Genomic DNA, 20,995 nt, shown 5'->3' on the forward strand with positions numbered 1-20,995 from the left:
AGAATGCGAACTTGTTCTTCTGTTCTTGGGAAATGGACATGGGATAGTTCAGGAAGAATACTGTTAAGATTATACCAACTGCAAGCCCATGCCTCCAAAATTCAATGACTGGAGACCTGTTTAAGAGTTCTTACTAAAGCAGTTCTAAGCTCCAAGTCTTTTTTCTTCTCATGAAAAACTTCAGCCAGAAATCTAAAAAAAAGAAGGAACTGAGATTCAAGTATTGACCTAAATATGGATGAATTTTTAACTTTTAAATAAACAAACACCTACCTAGCAAGAAGGTCCTAAGAATATCCAACCTTCTCATTTGCCTGCTCAAATCAGTAAATCATTTCTTTTTTGTCCTTCATTAATAGGCATGAGATTTTCCAAGGCTAAAATATGGACAAACATCTTCTATACCATCCCTTCTCCAAAATCAAGTCCCTCCCGCTTTTTACAGAGATATTTCTGCCCATACAAACAGTCTAAAAACCAACCAAATTCTTCCAGAGAGCTTGCACATCACATACAATATGTATAGACACACACCTGCAAAATCCTCCAAAGATTCTTGGTGAAGACTTAAAATAGATTCATATGGAAAGAGAAAAGTTTTATTGTCTGCCTGTTCCATAGCAAAGGATCTTTTTCTTTTTCTTTCTTTCTTTCTTTCTTTTCTTTCTTTCTTCTTTCTTTCTATCTCTCTCTCTCTCTCTTCCTCCCTTTCTCCCTCCCTCTCTCTCTCTCTCTCTCTCTTTCTTTCTTTTTTTAGCATAGGACCTGCAAAATGGCATTTGGGATATCAGATCAACTAATAACCCCTTCCCCTACTTTAAGGATTACACTGAAGAAAAAAATCGACTTCCCTTTATATCCTTCCTGTAAGCATATGAAGTAGAATTCAAAATCGGTGTTTCAAGATTGTGTTTTCAATTTGAATCTTGAATCCCTTCAGAACAATTTGTATTATTTCTTCATAACAGCAACAGGTCACAGCAACAGGTCCCCATTTAGAACAATTTGTGAATTAATTTATGGTGCCTATTTATTTATTTCCCCCTTCAGACCCTTGGGAAAAAGGTACAAAATTAGGTTTAACCTAACACCAGTCCTGACGCGACCCATTACCCCTTCCCAAGTGTGTGTAATCAACAACTATGCCAAGGCTTTTGTGGTTGTTTTCCTCTTTTCTCTCTCTCTCTCTTTTTTTTTTTCCTTCAAATGGGAGGGTAATGAATTGAGGGTCAGCATTCTGCTGACATCCTGCACATCTCTTCAGTCAATCTGATCACTTCTAGAGGTGTTCACACTGCCAAAGCCATCCATCATGCTGCCTTGCCAAGCAGAAGGAAAACTGATGGCAAGTTACAAAAATCTCATTAAGCCACTTTTTGCCTCAACCTCTTCACCATTCCATGAGAAACAGAACTTCAAAGTTCAGCCTATTGGGAAAACAAGGGGAAAGGAGGAAAACAGCTGATACAGTGAAAAGGAAAAAAAATAGATCTGAAGTAAGTTGGCTTCTGGGAAAAAGTCAAATAATTTGCAAGTTACAATATACAGACAGCAAAGATGGGACCATATCAATTAAGCTCAGCCTATTTTTATTTTCTTTCTGGCTGACTTCTAACTTTCCTAACAGGCTCTTTCATGAAATTAAAAAAACAGCACTGGTTAAAATTAAGTTTATCTTCATCGTTTTTCTCTTTTGACAACTAAATCCCAAGTGAATTCTAATTCCAAAGGAGATCGTGGATACAGCTTGTGAAATCCTAGGAGGATGCAGAAAACTTAATAAAGCCATACAGTTCCGAGGAAGAACTGAGGGCTTGTCTATATATAAAAAAACAACAACACTGTGTGCCACCCTTCTTGTATGCTGGGGACAGTATGGAGACAGTGAGGGTAGCATACAATGTCACTGCCCAGGACATCTGGCATGGGCAGATGGGCCTCTTCCTGGGGAAGGGCTTTTGCCAAGGGACAGAAAGACTGACAGACTGAAAGAGACTTAACACCCTCAAAGCACCTTCAATTTTCAAGTCCTATGTATGACTGGTGCCTTCAAATACTGTTTCTCATCTGATTCTTGCAGAAACCCTGTGAGTTAGATATTGTCATCACCATTTAAAGATGAGGAATTGTGGCTCATGTTGAAGTAACTCATCTGTGATTGCCCAGTTAGTAACTGGAAGAGTTAGGATTCTAACTTAAGTTCAACTGACTCTGAAGTCCTTTGCACTTGCCAGTTTCTTAAGACAAAGAACAATCTTTTTAGAGGCTTGCCTGTACAGGCACACCGTGATGTTCCTCGGAGGCCAGAGGCAGACTCACGGTTCTCTGGTCTCTGAGATAGCCTTGCCAACAAAGGCATGGTAATAGTGGTATCTAGTAGAAATAAATCTAATTTTTCTACGTGTGTACAGGTCAATATAATATGTTTTTAGCCCCATCTGAACACAGGCCCTCTGGGTCCTAATCACAATAAGCAGGTTGCTTTTAAGATTAACTTTTCCACTACAGAGGTGATTAAAATATAATCAAGCTAGAAAGTTATCCTCCCCCAAAGTCACCTAAAACAGATAAACTCCAAAATAAAACCAATTTACATATTTTAGCCCAAATTAAAAAGTAAAAGCTAACGATTCCCTTTTAATATCCTGAATAATAAGTGCACATTTATGTAAAGCTTCCTTTGGGGAATGGTTACTATGAGGACAACTTTCCCAATATTATTCATAAATATCACTTTTGTTTTGGTGTTACAGTAAGAATCTGGACTTGTGGGAACTGTACTATCTGTACCCAGTGCATCAACAGAGATAATTAATGTTGAAGACATGTATAATACCAAGAATTTTGGATGTGTGGTTCGCTGCATTACAAAAAGTAAAATAAGAAAAGATAAGTCAAAGCTGGTCAAAATCACAAATTTCAGGGACTCGGTCATTTACTCCCTTTTAAGTGAGCATTTTCCTAAGGAAAGCTTCATTAGTAAAGATGGCAAGTTCTCAGCCTTTCTACTACAGACTTTTAAGTAGCACTTAGAACTAAAGTTTATCATTAGAGCAGTATTTACTACTGCTGCATCTTCAAAGGGGGCACTTGAAAAAAAAAGTTCAACTCAGCCTGTTATTTTTCATGTACAAATTAGAAAGCAAACCTTTAAAGGGTTTAGACTGGCAGCTTAGGAAAACACAGAGTACTTGAGAAGCCATTATTGGCACATCCCACGGCACACCGGGGCTCACAGCTGTCTACAACACATGCCACACACACACACACACACACACACCACAGTATTTAGATGTATATGACAAAGTAACTATGATTTCTGCTCCACTAGCAAACTTCCAATTTGGCATGCCAAAAGGGTCACTATCTGTTCAGATGCTCCTGGGAGGTAACAGAGGAAAAGGAATTCAAAAAGCCACTTACATCAGAAGCAAGGAGGCAAGACATTCGTGTTTCTGTAAAATTAACCGGTTTCAGCCAAGCTTCATGGGCCGCTGACTGAAAGACAAGTTCCTTTCAACAGTCCAAACTTCTATATTTCTTCCTGAGGCTGAAGATGTGGACACATGAAACCTTATAGACTAAAATGTCCAAAAGATCTCTTATTTCTATCTTTTGGAGTCACACCTAGATGCTTATAAATACAGAAGGAAAGACATTTATGTACTTGAATGTTCCAGCAGACCTTTTCTTACTATTTGACACAAACCTCATTGTGCAATGTGCCACCTTAAAAATCCCTCACCCTAACTTTATCTCCAATCACAGGGACTTATCCTCTAATTAATTATGTCTTTTGATCATTGTCAAAAGAAAAAGAAATGGTGACCTTGGATTCCATGTTCCAAAGAAATGCACATAGTAAGTCCTCAACAAATACATCTTCACCCAGTAAGGAATGACAGTCAGTCTCTATTATGAACACTGTTGGCAAAACAACTTTAAGGGCTAAAGGATAACTCATAGAAGCAGGAGAAGATTCAATGCCACAAAGTGCAAACAGAGGAAACCTCCACGCTGTGTTTTTTTCAGAATTCACCATCTTCACTGGGTCATTTCTCTGCCTCCCCATAGCCTGAAAAAAGAACTAAACTTCCTATGGAAAAAATATTTATGAACTATATTTTATAGTTTAAAATGAGTAATTCAAAAATTAAGCTAAAGTTTACATGTTATTTTTCAAATGAAGAGTCCAAGGGAGGTTATTTTCAGGCGAGACCTAAGACATACATATTTTTTTCATTAAAAAAAATCACATATGCTAGTTTTGCATTTTACTTTTGGGGTTAAAAATAAGACTTTCCAAAAACAACAAAAAACAAAAACGCAAGCACAAAAATTACACTGACCTTATTTCCTCAACACTTCTACTGCTTTCTCAACCAAAATTTATTTAAGGATTCCTTTAGGGCTCTCAGCATTTCTTGTTCCTTGTAGAGGGGGATCTTTATTGAGGGGAGAAATACCTTTGGTATTAGATACAACAAGGATCTGAATATGAGCTCCCCTAAAGCAAAATTGGTTGGTCTTAAAATGTTCTGAGCAAAGACAGTCTCAGGGGTGGGGTGGAGAGAAAGAGATAGCTGGAGCTAGAGTGAGAGACAGAGAGAGAGAGAGAGAGACAGAGAGACAGAGACAGAGACAGAGAAAGAGAGAGAAAGTCACCAGCCTATTAAGAGCCCTGACACTGCGTAAGTTATTTCTTAATTAATGTGCAAGGGAAAGCATAAATATTACCATTAAGCAGAGTGGATGTGAACATCCAAAGCAAGCTAGCTGGCTGATTGCTGTCTTATTTTTTTGTTCTTTTTTAACAATTCCATTTCCAAACTGCTCAGTTCCTAACACTGATGCTCCAAAGCTACTGTGAATACACTGCCTGAATACTTAATGAAGTAAACAACAAACAAAATGGCTTATCTGTGGTGCCCCCAGCTAGCATCCCAAACTGGCTATAATTAAAGGTGTGAACAAGCAAGCAAGGAAGTAATGGACCTGCAAAGTCAAGGTTCTGAGAAATTATCGGGCATCTTGCACTGCACCAGTTCAAATGTATCACTCATTATCTCCTATACCGGAAAGATGCAGACTCACATGTTGGTACTCTTCTACACTCTTGTCTTGCAGCCTTTTTTTCCTTTTCACTGCTAAATAGCTAATTTAAGACAATTACTGCTTGTGACTCCCACCCACCCACAGATCATCTTTTCTTTTTTTTTTACCCTTAGAAAGCCAGTGACCTATAAAAGCCCTTTACCCCTAAAATACGTGGAGATTTCAAAAATATAAGGATGTTCCTAATACACACACACTTGCACACCAACTTACAAAGCAAAGCACAGATGTTAACACTTCCATCTTACCGCCTCCTTATTTTTACCAATGGTAAAGACTAGGTTCAAATGCCCTCAAAGAAAAACATCCTGCCCACCCCCCCATACATATACACATATCCATATACACTCACATACACACATTTTAATTCATACCCAGGCCCTTGATTGAAGGGATGGCTTTTAGCTCACAAACATTGTTATGGATTTGCACACTTATAATTTATTAAGTGGCAGCTAAAGAAAGGTGTTTGGTTACTAACAGACTGCAGGGTCTGAATATATATTTTTTAATGAATATTTGAAACTTTATATTTTTCTAATATGAGAACTCTTGGAGTCATTAAGAGAAACCAGTTCTTACGGGAAGCAGCCCAGTTTGGTTTTCTCTCCATTTATAGATGCACATATACTTGCAAGGAAGTGTGTATACATGTTTAGTAATACCAAATAAGGAAAGCCTAAGACAGGTGCAGGAAGCTGCAACACACTTATACTGATACACACAGAGTCTCTCTGCTTCTCTTTCTCGCACACACACACTTTCCACATAAACATTACATGGATGGGGGAATGGATAGTGGTAAATAAAAGGTTGACTTTACTTTCAAAAGGAGAATTGACCAAATCTGTACAACATGGCCCGTCGACTGGACAATAGTAAGATAAAAGCTTGAAAATGTTCATGTCCCTTCCTAGCCCCAAAATTCCCAATGACATTGGGAAAAAAATACTGCATTGCAGCATTTGCCAGCGCATACTCGTGTGTTTAGCATCCGCTGGCCAGCTCACCAACAAATGTACATATTAAATGTCTAGGCATATAAATTAACTGCCTGGTGGCCACAGATCATTGGAGCTAATGAAGAAATTTGTCAAGGCCAAAGTGCTTTCGTCTATGTATGATGACCTCTATGAAGACAACCATTTCTTACTTGAGGTACGTACAGACAATTTGTTTCTTTTTTTAAAAAAAATTAAAATAAGGTGTTAAGATGCTCAGGGCTAAATGAAGCAGCATATCTCCTCATGGAAGAAATAGTATTTTGCCTACATATAGGAAAAGAACCCACCTATAATAAGGAAATAAGTGTAAAGGGAAGAAATCAAACCAAAAAAAAAGACTTACTCTGAGGAAATCCTATTGTTGTTCACAGTAACTCTAACTTGAGAAAAACACCTCAATTCATCCACAAGTCCTTTTAGAGATATTGAACACACACATACAAAGCACCATTCAAACAATAATTTCTAGATATGAAATTTCAAATAGCTTATACCTAATAGAAATCCTAAGTTTAAAATATCTGAAGTCCAAAGTGTCCCAAATCCAATTTCAAGACTAAGTTTAGAACTAAAAGGCAAATGCGCAGTTCATTTTCTTTCTCTCTCTCTCTTTTTAAATATTCTATTGTTATTATCTCACAACAATCTGGCCTTCCTCTCATAACAACACCCTAATTTTCAAAGGACCAAGGAAGGAGTATTGGGAGAGAAAAAGTTTTAAGGTTTTGTGCAAACCATCAAACAGAAGCAAGGCCATCTACGTCTGGCCAGGAGAATGACTTGAATGAATGGCAGGTAGAAATGAATGGGACTGAGATGACAAATGAATGGTTAAGTTGTTTGTTAGCTTTTAAAAAAATGAGATATTAAATTGTCTTGTAAATCAACAATTCTCAAAGTAATTTTTCAGCTACTTCCTCATCTAAGTTAATTTTACCCTTTCGAAAATTTAAATATTAAATGATTTAGCTGTTATGTTACTATGAGATATATGGACATTCTGATCATTAAAACTGCTACTTAGTCAGATGTTTTTTGCAGAAATATTTCCAATTGGATTTTCACTTCTTAATAAATGCACATTCAGCCTTGTGCTTCCATAAGGGCACAACTCCACATGAAGGTAGTAGGCATTAATATTTTTAAGACAAAGGATCGAAAAAGGTCAGCATCAGAACCACGTGTCTTTTTTACAACCCAAGCCAAGATGACACTTCTTACAGAAATTATTTTCCCCTAACTAAAAATTGCCAGAAAATTCTCAGAAAATAAAAAAAGAAACTATATTAGAGACTTAAAAGAATTCTATTTTTTTAAAGGTGACACAGGCTTATGCACTCAACATATGGCAGCAAGTTTCAAGTGTATGACAAAAAATACAAGTTTATTTATTTTTACCTCAAGAGTGAAAACAAAATTTTTAAATCCCCTAATAAGAAGAGAAAACAAAAAGACGCATCTGCAAGGAAAAAAGAATTGGGGGGATTTGCAATGAAGAGAGCAAAAATTAAGTGTACTTTCAATAAAGCCAATTATATTTCCTAATCTTTTAATGTATTTCAGCATTTTTAAATCTCTCATTTTTGGGCTTACAATTAGCTCCCTGATCATGCATCTATTTTGTCCTTTAGTAAAAAACCCTAACAGATCACCATTTCAATTATTTTTACGCTATCTCCTGTTCACCCAAGTACTACACCTTTCAATCCTTATGGTACCCACCATCATGAGAAAAAGAGACTATTAGTAAAGCACATTTAGAGAAAAAAGAGAGATGCTTGTCACCCAGTGCACACATGGGTCCCAGACGTTCAAAGACACTAATATAAAGATCAGCTTTTCACTCAGTTTGTGCCAAGACCAGAAACAGGACCAAATGCCAAATGGAAGGCAGTGGTTATGAGAGTGCAAGCCTGATGGATCCTGTGACTGTGGGCATGGGGAAAGAAGGAAAGCAAAAAGCTCTTCATTTATTATTTTGTAAAGTAATTTCTACTGAGGAAAAAAAATGAGAGGTACAATGAATTCCCCTGAAACTATAGTATCAACATCCGATTTAGTAAAAATACCAAAATCACCTAACCCCAAATCATTGCTTAGGGTAGATCTATTCTACCTATATTTTTCCTATGAATATTTGCTGGAAATTTCTAAGAAATCATTTGCAGAACCTATCAGCTGTGGGAGTTCACTATTATGCTTCCGTCAACTTCATTCAATATAATTTACATTTTTTCAAATGGTCTCACAGGATTCCTTGCGATTTTTCGCATGTACAATTTCACACCAGGGAAAAGGGGGGAAAAGGAAAAAAAAAAAAGCAAGATTCCCTACCCTCCCTTCCCCCTCTTCTCCTCTCTGGGTTTTTTAAACAACAACAACAACAACAACAAAAACCACACGCACACACACACACACACGCACACATACACAAAAACAGGGGAGACAGAACAGATGCTTAAAAATAGATTTCTAAAAATCACTGTAAACCAGAGTTAGAAATGTAATTAACACCTATTAATAACGAATAATTAAAGTTGGGCTGGCCACAAAGAACAGCAAAGATAATCGAGGTCCTGTCCCCCTCCCCTTTTTTTTACACTGTTTGCAGTGTGTTCTCATGATAGCCACCTGCTCCCTACTCGGCTTCTCCTCTGTTCGTTTCCCCGGCAACCTTTCATTGGGTTTTCCTCCCAGCTATCGCTTTCAGTTGGGCTGCTCGGTCTAATCTTATTTGTTTTACACCCATCAAAACAAGCAGCCAGACAAAGGCAATCCTCTAAGAATGGGAAAAAGACCACAGCTTTGTTATAACATCTATGCAGAGCAAAAAGTCCTCCCCAGGCTTTTCTAGGGAAAAATAAGTAAGATGGTTATGAATTTACAGCCTGCCCCCATACCCAGCTCTGAAACCCCGTGAAACCTATTGCTGGTGAAAATTCAAAGTCAAAGTGGGCACTCGTGGCATCTAATCATGCCATTTTGTGCCATATCTTCAGGGTCAACATCAGGCGACAGAAGCGGCACTCAAGGAGTTTCCCTGCTTCTTTTTTCAGAAAAAGATGATGCTAAAAATAGATTTACTACTTCGGCAGAAAGGTTTTCCACTTCCCCTTCCACATCCGAAAGTCCTGTTTCACAATTGCATCTGCTGGTACTGAATCTCACCTCCTCCACCCCTCATTCCCATCCTTCCCCATCACTCCTAGCATGAGACTGAAAAAGAAATGTGCCTTTAACTTTAGCAGTCGTGTAATTCCGTTGAAGGCTCACAGAGGCGGTGGACACGCCAGCCAACAGTGACGGTGACATTGATTGTCAAAAAAGACACCAACCTTCCTTGGCTAAAATGTGTGTTTGCTGGAAGAGGCAGTGTGTGTGCCTTGTGTGCATGCAGTGCCATTACACTTGGAGATGGATTCTGGTTTTCAGAAAAGAGAAATACTAATAAACACACACATACATACACACACAAACGATCAGCACAGTGATTTACGATGCACAGTCCAGCATCCTTACACATACACACATACAAGCACACACACACACACACACACACAGGGCTGGGACCTCCAGGCTGCCTTCCTCTTTTCACTTACCATCTTCAAGCCATTCCACTCCATCTGTGATCAGAAGAAGATGGACCCTCACACAGTGTGTCAAAAGCGGAAAGGAACGTTATGTAAAAGCTGACATTCCTTCTTACAGAGCTGCTGCCCAGAGAAGGAAGCAACAACTCAACACGCCAGGCACTGCTACACATACAAGCCGCCTCCTCTTTTTTATGAGGTCATGACAGGAAACTCTTTGAAATACAAGATGCAGCATTTACTGAAGCCCAAATAAATCACTCTCTTTGCCGTTTTGACTGCGCAGTCCCCCGAAACACAACTGCCCATCTCAGTGTTCAGTATCCAGGAGCTGCCTCTCGAGGTTTAAATTTCCAGCACGGAAATTGAGAGATTCCTAACCCCGCTGCATCCACCCCCAGCCCCACAAAACCCAGGCACGTAGACAAACCCCCTCTCCCTTACAAAAAAGAAAACCCTTCTTTTGCCATTATGTCTCAAGTAATATAACCTCTTTCAATAAACCAGCAATTATTTCAGCCCTCCCCCTCCACCCCTTGCCTTTATGTTGAAGGGAAAACTGACAACGACTTGCTAAAAATGACAATCTTATATCCCCATTGCTTTTCAATAAAAGGACCTACCCGCACACTCTACACAAAAGAGATAGTAAATGTAGGAACCAAACAGCAGCACAGAACTAAACTCTTGTGCAAGCATAAGACTGGTCAAGGTGTAGATGCTTTTCTTCCCTCCAGCAACACAAACAACAGATTATAAATCTAGTCATACCTACCATAACCATTCTTATTGGCAAATATTGGGTCTCGCAGAGCTTCGACTCTTCTGTTAAAATTTGCAAAGATTTCAGAATATATATTTAAAATGACTACTATTGTTATATATAATTAAAGATCCACAAAACACAGTGTGGATGATTGTAAAGCAAATCAATTATTTTTGGGGGGGTGGGCGGGGGAGAGAAAGAAAAAAAAGAAAAGGAGCAGTGAGCTGAAACCCCCGATTCTAGGATGTAGATAAGAACAACTGAACAGAGCCTTGCTGAAATTGGCTCGAAGCTTCCCCTTTTTACATCCATTTATGGGACCATCTGTCAGCCGAAGCCTGGATCTGATTGGCTGGGGAAACGAAGGGAGGCGTTGCAACATCAGGTGCTATTTAAATTAGCTACTGCCAGATTGACGATGTTAATGATTTGGTGACCTCTACAACAACAGAGACCAGATTTCTGAACTGCTTCTTGTGTCTGGTAATTAAGGCCCGGCTGAAGCAACAACAGCCATACTTGTATTTTTACCTTTTCCCTCCTCCCAGCTCAAAAGTACTGTAACAACTGCAGGTCACTGGAGGCTTGCAAACCTAAACTAACAGTGGGAGGGTCCTTCTTTTCCCATCCTGAGGGCCGAACCATGCCACCCCTCTGATGGAGGGCTTTTCCACTGTAGAATATTTTCAACCACCTTATCTTTCTAGACAGTTGCTTTCTAGCGAAATGCATATTTAATGATCTGCCTGTAGGCTTAAAGGTACAACAAAAGCACTTTAATGTGTTAATTCATCTACAATTTAACTTTATTATTTCCAGATATTGCTGATTTTTAGTAAGTAATGCTCCTTCTCCAGCTAACATGGCCAACATTTCAAAAGCAAGCAAGTTGGGGATTAAGCTTGCTCCGTGAACTAGGTTCATACAAGTTTGTCTCAGAAAACTATTTCCTAATAAACAAAAAAGAAAAAAAATGGTGGGGGTAAGGGAGGGGCAGCTGTCAGCCTCTACCTTTCTGCCTTCTGTCTGAGCTTTTCAAAACTGAGGATGATGAATGATTTATTTAAGTGAATTTATTTTTCAAGTTGGATAGGCACATGATCTGAATTTTTAAAAATCCACTAAAACACATTCTCCTACCCCTTTAGAGAAAGGTAAAACATGCTTTTGACAACAGCCTCATTTCAAAACCTGTGCAGAGTGTTCATTTTGCTTAACTAAATAAGTGATTTTGCTTCTCTCCTTCAAAGGGATGTCTTTTTTTCTTCGGCCTCTTAAGAGATTTGCAAAGAGACATTTAGCAAGTGTATGGTGAGGTATACAGTTTGTCTGTCTATTTACACATTTAACAACCTCTACACTACCAAGCCTTCAGTAGTGTATTTTTTGTTCTGGTTTGGGTTTTTTAAGTGGCTTACCTGAGAAGTTCATGCTTCACACCTATGCAAAAGACTAATGTGTCACTATTTATTTAACTCATAATTTAATCAATTTGTTCTTCAATAAATACACAGTGGTAACACATATTACCAAAGACAAAATTCAATGTAATCTTTAATCTTTGACTAGAGTTGACAGTGAGACAGAACTAGGCAGAGTAGACATACAGACCAAAAAATATGCTATATTTCTGGGTTTCAAAGTCCAAGAATAAATGGGTTTGTGAAAAATTATTAGGAAAGAAAATAACCTTACATTTTTCAAGATGAAAACTATTCTGTCCAAGATGCTGTTTCGTGAACACACACATATAAACATACGTATATATTCACACTTCAGAAAATACAGATACATCATAAAACAATCTGTGTTGGGTACACTGCATAATCCATTAGACTTGAGTATGAATACGTTCAGCTATTAGAAATGAAAATACATGAAATAGAAAAGTACAAATGTTAAAACTATAATTCCTTAAGGTGGAACAATACTCAATTAAGTAAACTTTTAAAGTAATTTCTTTAGCAAATGTATAAAATGTCCTGTGAGTCACAACAGTACTACAGTATCTGTTGAACTGTGTACTGAGGGTGAATTCACAGGTTAAAGCGTTCTAAATGGTTCAGCATATATACACAGAGTAGGTATGTGTGCCCCAAATCAACAACATAAACTCTGAGTGCAATTTCACCAATATTAAAATACTGTGAAAAGTAAACATTAAGACAATGCTGACAAACACAAATAAAAACAGCTCACTTGGAACAAAATATTTACTTAGATTTCTCTGGAGGTTATAAAAGATAAAAATTTTAAAAACCCTTTTCTCCCATCCATACTAACCTCAGTACACTTATTGAACCATAAATTAACATTAGGTATATTAAAAGGTATTCTGGCCACTTTTCCAAAATAGTAGCTGTATATACAGTATAAATAACTAGCTGGTTTTGCTAGGCTAAAAATTCATGCATTTCATATATTGATCACTTTTCCACAAACCTCCACTTTAAAGTCTTTCAACAGAATCCTCAAACAAATGCACAAATGTCCTCAGAGGCCTTTTCTCTAAAGACAAAGGCAGAATCCTATTGTTGGGAAAAGTCAACCTTATTATCGCATTTCCAATAGTACCATTCATCTTTCAGAGTGAGGGGCTGACCGCTACATCAGTGATGTGACATTTGTAAAGCAACAGATTCTCAATATATTATCTCAAGAATCAGGCAGGCGAGTCTCCCAGTCATGCATGATTTTTTTTTTTCTGCCACAATCCACCACCACAGAAAGAAACTTGTCTCACTCAAGCAGCTAAGGCAACCTAAAAATGATATCCCAGCACTGTGGGGCTGCCAGCGCCGCTGTATTCCTCTTACCATAAATGAGCAGTTTCTTGACTCATTAATAACAATTTCCCTTAAAAGAAGTAATCTCATATCAGTCAGCCCCTTGCCACCATGCACACATCCCAAAGGTTGCAGATATCTCAGCATCAGTCGCCGGCAGCCAGCTTTCCCACACAGAGTCCAGATGGACTGTACCAGAAGCCAATTCAGCGTTAATAACTACCTACTCCGCGCAGTGGAGAAGCCTTACGTGGCACAATGGGCTAGGAAACAGCAGCCGGCTGAAACTGCAAATAAAAAAAGACAACCAAATTCTCCAAAAGCACCAAAAGGAAGGAACAGAAATGGAAGCGTGAATTGTATTTCCTTGACTTCCATGAGGCGGAAAAAAAGGAATCCTTCATAAATATAGGGAAAAAAAAGAAGAGGGGGGAAAAACAGATGCTGCCCAGAAAAAAGTGACAAAATATTACCTCATTATTTAACAAAGCAGCATTAAGCGTCCTGCTGATTTCAAACATCTTGCCACAGATTTTGTTTTAAGAGAAACAGAATCCTTTGCAAAGCACTCCGTCTGCAAAGGGTTCTTCAATTTTCTTGCGCACCACGGAACAGTCAATATATTATTTCCCTAGAGTTCGTACATTAAAACCTCTAGTCAGTGAGCTGAATTTTCCCCTTATCTCACACACAGTAGACTCCTGTTATATGTACTGCTCTCTTTGCAAGAGCAGCCTGCCCCAAACATGGCTGGTGTTTAAACTACTCTTTAAAGTAACAGTTCACTATATAACCACCAGGTGGGTAGAGTGCACAGATTCAAATGAACCATCTTAAAAGATTTCTTTTTTTTTTTCCCTTGGAATAGCTTTTGGGTGTAAAATGTGACATGAGAAACACTAGCATCTTAACAGGCAAGATTGTCTCTCACTATATCTTGTCAAAATAAATAAATAAAATTCCTTCTCTTGACTTAAAGCAAGGAAATGAAACAAAACAAAACAAAACACTGCCACAAATTCTAATAAGAACTGCGAAGAATGAAACACAAACAAGCTTTGTTTCATTCAGCAAAGGATGAACAAGGAAAATACAATCAACACAGAGCAATGGGGAAGGCCAAAAACCTCATGAAAATATTTCTCTTTAGCAAAAACAGAAAAATATTCACACACAGTGATGAAAATTCAAAAGTGTGCATGTGGATGAAGCACATACAAGATGGAGGCAAGAGTTTAAGGGTGCAACTTTTCTTCTGAGTAGAAATTAGGTTTATTTAATGTGGGTCTTTCCTGATAAGAAATAACTGAAAGCTTAAAAGTAAAGACACCGAAAAAAAATACAAAATATTAAGCCTCTCTTTTAAAAATACAATTATATGAATAGTGATAAACAACCACAAGAGCAAGCCAATCACATATCTCTACCCTTTGCTGTTCTTTTTCCCGAAGATCTGCCTCGAAGTGGAACATTTCTGTCGTATACTATTTTGGATGTATAGCTAACTTGGCATCTCCTTTGTATCACTCTATTCCAATTAATCTGCTCCTCTGCCAAGAATAAACAGAATGTCCCAAGTTGAAAGCTCCAAGTGATTGGGGGTATGTTAAAAGGATATAGAACCACCTGAACAAAAATAAATTACATCACTTATATTGTTATATGGCCTGATTTTAAGGAGGATCTTATTACTTATAAAGCATGCAACACCATTCTATGTTCCACATGTGTCTAAAACAGAAACCAACACACACAGATACCTGGGATTTTCTTTTCTTGGCTGGACAAAATTAAAGGTCTGGAACCTCCACATTTTCTTGCAAACACAGGTGTTGACAGTAATATTTTCCCAGCCCATCCAGGCCGTATTTAGCCATACACAATAGTGACTATGTCCTTCATCTTTAAGTCAAGACGGCATCACTTAATACCATTTAAACTCCTTGCATATATTAAGTTTCAAGTGACAATTTTTAACTGGGGAGTGAGAAGGAGGAGTTGCTCTCATCAAATTCTGGTTGTATGAAATAAGCTAATTTGTACACTCACCATATGTCTTAAACACTAATTAAAAAATGTCACTTTCTTCAAACATTAAAATGTAATCAGCCTAGTAAATAAAATATTCTCAAGTTTTCTTGCCTTGGTGCTAATTTAAAGAGTGTTTATCTCAAGGTAACCTCTCTATTTTGATTACCAAGGAAGACTTTTAATTTGAAAAGGGAAAAAGGGGATACTGGGGACTGGGGGGAGAGAGAAGAGAAAACCACTACTGTATGAAGCTGCACAAAGGAAAATAAGATGAAGCAGGTTTTTAAGGACCCATAGTCTTGTTACCCTAAGGCAAATCCAGCCAATCAATACCACCCATTGACGGTCTACCATCTGCCAGGCTATCCAGCGATGTGGCTAAACAGACCTGTTCCATATGACTGTAGCCGGCTCATTTTCAGTCGATTAGGGCAGTTCCAGAGCATTCACGTGCAACAGCACAAAACTCCAAGTCAGACTGAGCCTCTCTCTTCACACCAGTCCCTCCGAACACAGCTGCAGACCTTTTCCTCCTGTTCCGGCTGTCTGGATTACCTCTTCTTGCCCCTCAATTGAATTAGCAAAATGGGGTGGGAAGGTAGAGTGAACAGAACTCACATATCCACACACACACATATAGATAATTGCTGGCCCTTCTTCACTGTCATGCAGAAATCAGGAATTCCATGTGCTCTGCCCTAATATGATTATAGCACACCATTTAAATAGCGTCATCAGTGACTATGACCTGACATTTTCCTGTGGTTCAATTTCTTTTCATCCTTTACCTCTTCCCTTGAAAAATAAACCTAGACTGCTGGCATTTCCTTCTTTAGGAAAAATACAATCAGTCTGCCCAGAAAATGGTATACTGTATGTAAAAGCTTTTGAGAAAATTTAAAGCTTAATTTTCCTTTGTTGAATTGTGGTGTTGGTTTCTGTCTTTTTTTTTCTTTATCATGTAGAAACATTAAATCAATTTTTATAGGAAAATGCAAACATACTACAGAGGCAAGAAAGATGCACCAGACTGATGTGAAGGAGTCTATCAGAAATTCACTGTCGAATGTTCTCTGTGAGATATATGACCTGATAGTCAATAATGCCTTTCTCCTTCCTAAGTAGTTTTGTCTACTACAGATTGTGGGAAAGCTAGAAGAATGCTACTGTGGGGGGAAATGTGACAAATGGATGTCTAACCTGTCTAAATCGCCAAGAGTTCACCTGTGCAGGTAAATGGACCAAGAGTAGATTCATACTTCATCTTCCTGCTTTCTCTTCATATTCCTAAGCCTTATGCAAGAACAGCAGCTGAAAGTAAAAGTTTCCTTTCCAGAGTCAGTGTATGCTTACTTTTTCAAATGTGCCTTTGACCATACTCTTAAAGCACTAGGATGTCTTTCTGGGAAAGAAAATTTGAAGTACAGGAAAACTATCTTACTTACAAAATTCTGAAAAAAAAAAAGGTAAATACACATTTATCCAAGCATCTGATTTAGGTGGAATGGCTGTCTGGACTTTTCCCTGATATATTCTTCATCATAACCCCCAAAAAACTCAGCAGGGTCAATGTGAAAACACACAGAGATTTCTGAAGATCCCTGCATTAAGGGATTTGGGGCCTTTTCATATCAGTTCAGATGAGCTTTACTAAAAATAAAAAACCAAAACAAAGAAACAAACAAACAACCCTGGTATATGTATAAATTTTTATAAATCTAAGTGCACGAGCAGGTAAAGTATGGAGTAGCTATTCATACCATTAAAGGATATAGTGTTTGGTCAGTTTAATAAATTTTTGAAAATGACTTGATATGGAATTTAAAAAAATTCTGGACTCATTTATAATTCTGTAACTAATAATAAAGGAATAGATGTAAAAGGCAAAGAAGGTACATCCATGGAAAAAGAAGGGAGGAGGAGGAGAAAGAAGGAAGAAAAGGTCAAAGGGAGAGGAAGGGAGGGGAGAAAGGGAGGAGAAGAAGAAATAACGAAATTAACAGGAATTCTTTGACTTGCCAGTTAGGGCAGAGTTTTTATTTTATTTTATTTTTTTTTTGAGATGGAGTCTCGCTTTGACGCCCAGGCTGGAGTGCAGTGGCGCCATCTCGGCTCACCGCAAGCTCTGCCTCCCAGGTTCAGCCATTCTCCTGCCTCAGCCTCCTGAGTAGCTGGGACTACAGGTGCCCGCCACCACACCCGGCTAATTTTTTGTATTTTCAGTAGAGGCAGGGTTTCACCGTGTTAGCCAGGATGGTCTCAATCTCCTGACCTCGTGATCTGCCCGCCTCGGCCTCCCAAAGTGCTGGGATTACAGGCGTGAGCCACCGCACCCGGATGAAATTAACAGGAATTCTAAAGCACAAATGAAAACGCTATATTTTACTGGGAGTCTACTGTATACCAAACACTGTATTAGGCACTTGACATACACAATTTTACTCAACCCCACAGTAGTGATAATTATAGTATCTAAGCATACTTCTAGAAATGTGTTTTCCTTATCTAAAAGTAAGATATCTCTTCCTTTATGTCACAGAAGAATATGCTTAGTACATATTTGTGTTTATTAATTAAGAATTTTTCTTTTTTGGTAGAGATAGGGGTCTCGGTATTTTGCCCAGCCTTGTCTTGAACTCCTGGCCTCAAGATATCCTCCTGCCTCAGCCTCTCAAAGTGCTAATATTATAGGCATAAGCCTCTGTGCCCAGCCTTAGTAAATATTTGTTGAATCAGTGAGAAAGATGGGCACAGACTAGAAGAGAAAGGAAAGGGAAGGTGAAAGTCATGCTCAATTTTTTCTCAACTAAAAAATAGCAAGATTAAAACATTTAAAAAATATTCTTTAAAAAAATTTTCTTAAAAAGATTTCTTTGTGACATGCTTTTAGCTAGGTATGTCCTCAAGATATCTCATTTAATCTATTATTATAATCAGGCTGTAAATTTGGAGTAGGAGAAATACAAAAGATTAAAGCTGGAAAGCAAAGCATTTTAGAAAGCAGGATGAGTACCTGATTGAGTCCCCAACCCTACCCGTTTTTCCTCTTTTAAACCTGAAAAAACCCCTTACATACAGTAGTTGCTTAACAAGCAGTAGTTGAATTAAGTTATATGTCCTTATTTCCAAGTAGTGCTGAGTTATGGGGAATGAACGAAGATCAATAGTCCCACTCATTAACACTTCAAGTACTATCCCAACGCCCATTTTGTTTGATTCAACTAGGGGTCGCTGAACATCTCCTTAGGGAAAAATGATATGTTAGGCTCCATAAGCCTCAATTTCCTCATCTGTAAAATGGGCACAATAATACTTCACTTATAGTTTGTTGCCAGAAAAACAAACAAACAAACATAGGCTTGGTGGAGGCATCACTCTAAATGGCAGCAATTATTACTAATATGTAGAATGGGGAGGAAATGCATACATTAGTATTAGTTTCAGGATAATTCAATCTTGTTGAGGAAGATATGATATAAAGACTCTCAAAACAACTAGAGAATAACAAGAAAATCATAACTAACAAAGGCTGAATGGTCTGTTCCAGTTCTAATAAAAAAGTGCCTGCTGCAGATCAACATTTACTTAATCTTGTGAGCAAAGTTCAGTGCTAAATTATTGGTCTGAACAATAAAAAGAAATAGAAGTCATAGCCCCCACCTTCAAGGAGCTTAAAATCTGATTGGGAAGGAGCTTTCCTTTTTACGCATGAATCCTAATAGCCTAAGGAAGGATGTAAAAAGAATACCAAAATTAAGTGTTAGAGATAGTTGATAATGAGGATGAGATCTGGAGTGATGGGGAAGGCTTCATGGGAGAAGCCTGAACTGAGGCGAGATCCAAAGAATGATAAGAATTGGCTAGGAAAATGCAGAATATTTTTCATATAAGAATAGAGGTGGGGTAGGGGGAAAGGAAAGAGATACTGACAGCCATCGCATCCTAGCCAGAAACCCTGTGAAGGCTCCTCTGAATCTATTCCAACCTCCTCCATTTTTAAAAGCTATAAACAGAGGGATGTTATGATATGACGACTGTGGGCGGGCAGACCTCTTATTCAGTACGTTCTTTATAAAAGGAACAAGAATTAATATTGACGGAACATTCACTGTGTGTTGAACATTATGGTAGGTGCTGTGCCTATAAATCTCATTTAATCTCACAACTCTGAGATTTCCAATAAGAAAACTAGAGATTACATAATTTAACTGATTTTCTCAAGATCATGTAACTAGTAAGAGGCCAATTTAAGTTTCATGCTTACGTATGCCCAACCTCAGTCCACAGTCTTTTCTCTATAACATACCAACTTACACAGAAAAGTGTGAATCTAAAGATATTTAAGTCTTATTTTCTGTGTTACTTTATACTCAAAAACTAACATTCAAAATAATGTCTTTGACTTCTATTGACATTTAAAACAGTAACAATCAAAATAATCTATGCCTGTAAATTCCGTATTCTGCCACCAGGTGATAATAGAACCCTGGTCCTATGAGGATAACAAGGAAAACATTTTGTCTACATTATTTCATGCATGTGCTATTCCATTCTCCAAGCTTGGAAGTGGTGTAGAGAGTGACTGATCTTCAGATGAAATTGTCTGCTAAAGTCCCAAAGCATTAATCTTTACAAATATTTCCAAATTTTATTTATTAAAAATCCGCTGAGAACATAATTCCAGACTTCAGTAATTTTCAAACAATTCAATTACAGATTGCATTCAATGGATTATAGTTCATTGTTACTTTCTTTCTTTTTTTTTTTTTTTTTTTGAGGCGGAGTTTCGCTCTGTCGCCCAGGCTGGAAGTGCAGTGGTGTGATCTTGGCTCACTGCAACCTCTGCCTTCCTGGTTCAAGCAATTCTCTTGCCTCAGCCTCCCAAGTAGCTGAGATTACAGGCATGCGCCACCATGCCCGGCTAATTTTGTATTTTTAATAGAGACAGGATTTCTCCATGTTGGTCAGGCTGGTCTTGAACTCCCGACCTCAGGTGATCCACCTGCCTCGGCCTCCCAAAGTGCTGGGATTACAGGCGTGAGCCACCGCACCCAGCCAGTTCATTGTTACTTTCACACTGTGCTGTGAGCTTGCATGGCAGAAATTGTACGTTATTTGCCTTATAACCCCAGCACATAGAATAACAGTACCTGGAATATAGTGGGCACTCAAGAAAAGATATAAATTATTGATTTCAAATAATTCAGAAAAACTTTTGAACCAACTGCTTAGGATATAATTATTTGGTGGTCAATGCTCTATTCGCTAATACATAACTTTCTTTATCAAGTCATCCTCAATGCTGACTTATTATAAAAAGCCCTTTCCTGAGGTTGGTCACCAGCAGAAGCCTTAGATCAACAGCCCATGGCTGCTTTTCTTTCAGTGGTCAGGCACTTCCCTTCTGCCTTAGCCAGGGACATTCTACATTTATTATAAGCCCTGCCCTACTTGGTAGTCTAGTTTTCAACCCTCTTATGCCCAGAAAGGTTGCTTCCTTTCTCTATGAGAGGCGAATAAAAAAATGTGAAAAACAAGAGAGGCATGCTATATAACTGTCAGAAAGAGGCAACTCTCCACTTGACCCTTTTTAGTTCTTCCCCTCTCTGACTCTAAAGCTGGGGAAATGATTTAACTACTTTTAAGCAGAAGAGTAAAGTTACACATTAATGCTGAGTAGCTCATTTCCCTTAGCAACCCCTT

The 20,995-nt window shown here is 38.2% G+C and overlaps 1 protein-coding gene across 12 annotated transcripts in view; it reads right to left on the reverse strand.

The window, feature by feature from the left end:
• Window positions 1–20,995, reverse strand: part of ELAVL4 (ELAV like RNA binding protein 4) — a 155,641-nt gene that overhangs the window by 84,045 nt on the left and 50,601 nt on the right. For 3 of the 12 annotated variants that reach the window (XM_055348357.2, XM_004025765.5, XM_004025769.5), the window contains exon 1: window positions 10,485–10,763. The exons of 2 other annotated variants lie outside the window; for them this stretch is intronic. In XM_055348357.2, coding sequence (XP_055204332.1) covers window positions 10,485–10,493 — 9 coding nt within the window. In that variant the 5' untranslated portion in view covers window positions 10,494–10,763. Of the gene's footprint in view, window positions 1–9,718; window positions 9,990–10,484; window positions 10,764–13,291; window positions 13,456–13,734; window positions 13,901–20,995 lie in introns of those variants that run through there. 7 more of the 12 variants (XM_055348308.2, XM_055348296.2, XM_019018184.3 and 4 more) reach the window with 6 other exon arrangements.

Source organism: Gorilla gorilla, chromosome 1, assembly GCF_029281585.2.
Source record: "Gorilla gorilla gorilla isolate KB3781 chromosome 1, NHGRI_mGorGor1-v2.1_pri, whole genome shotgun sequence".
NCBI lineage: Eukaryota > Metazoa > Chordata > Mammalia > Primates > Hominidae > Gorilla > Gorilla gorilla.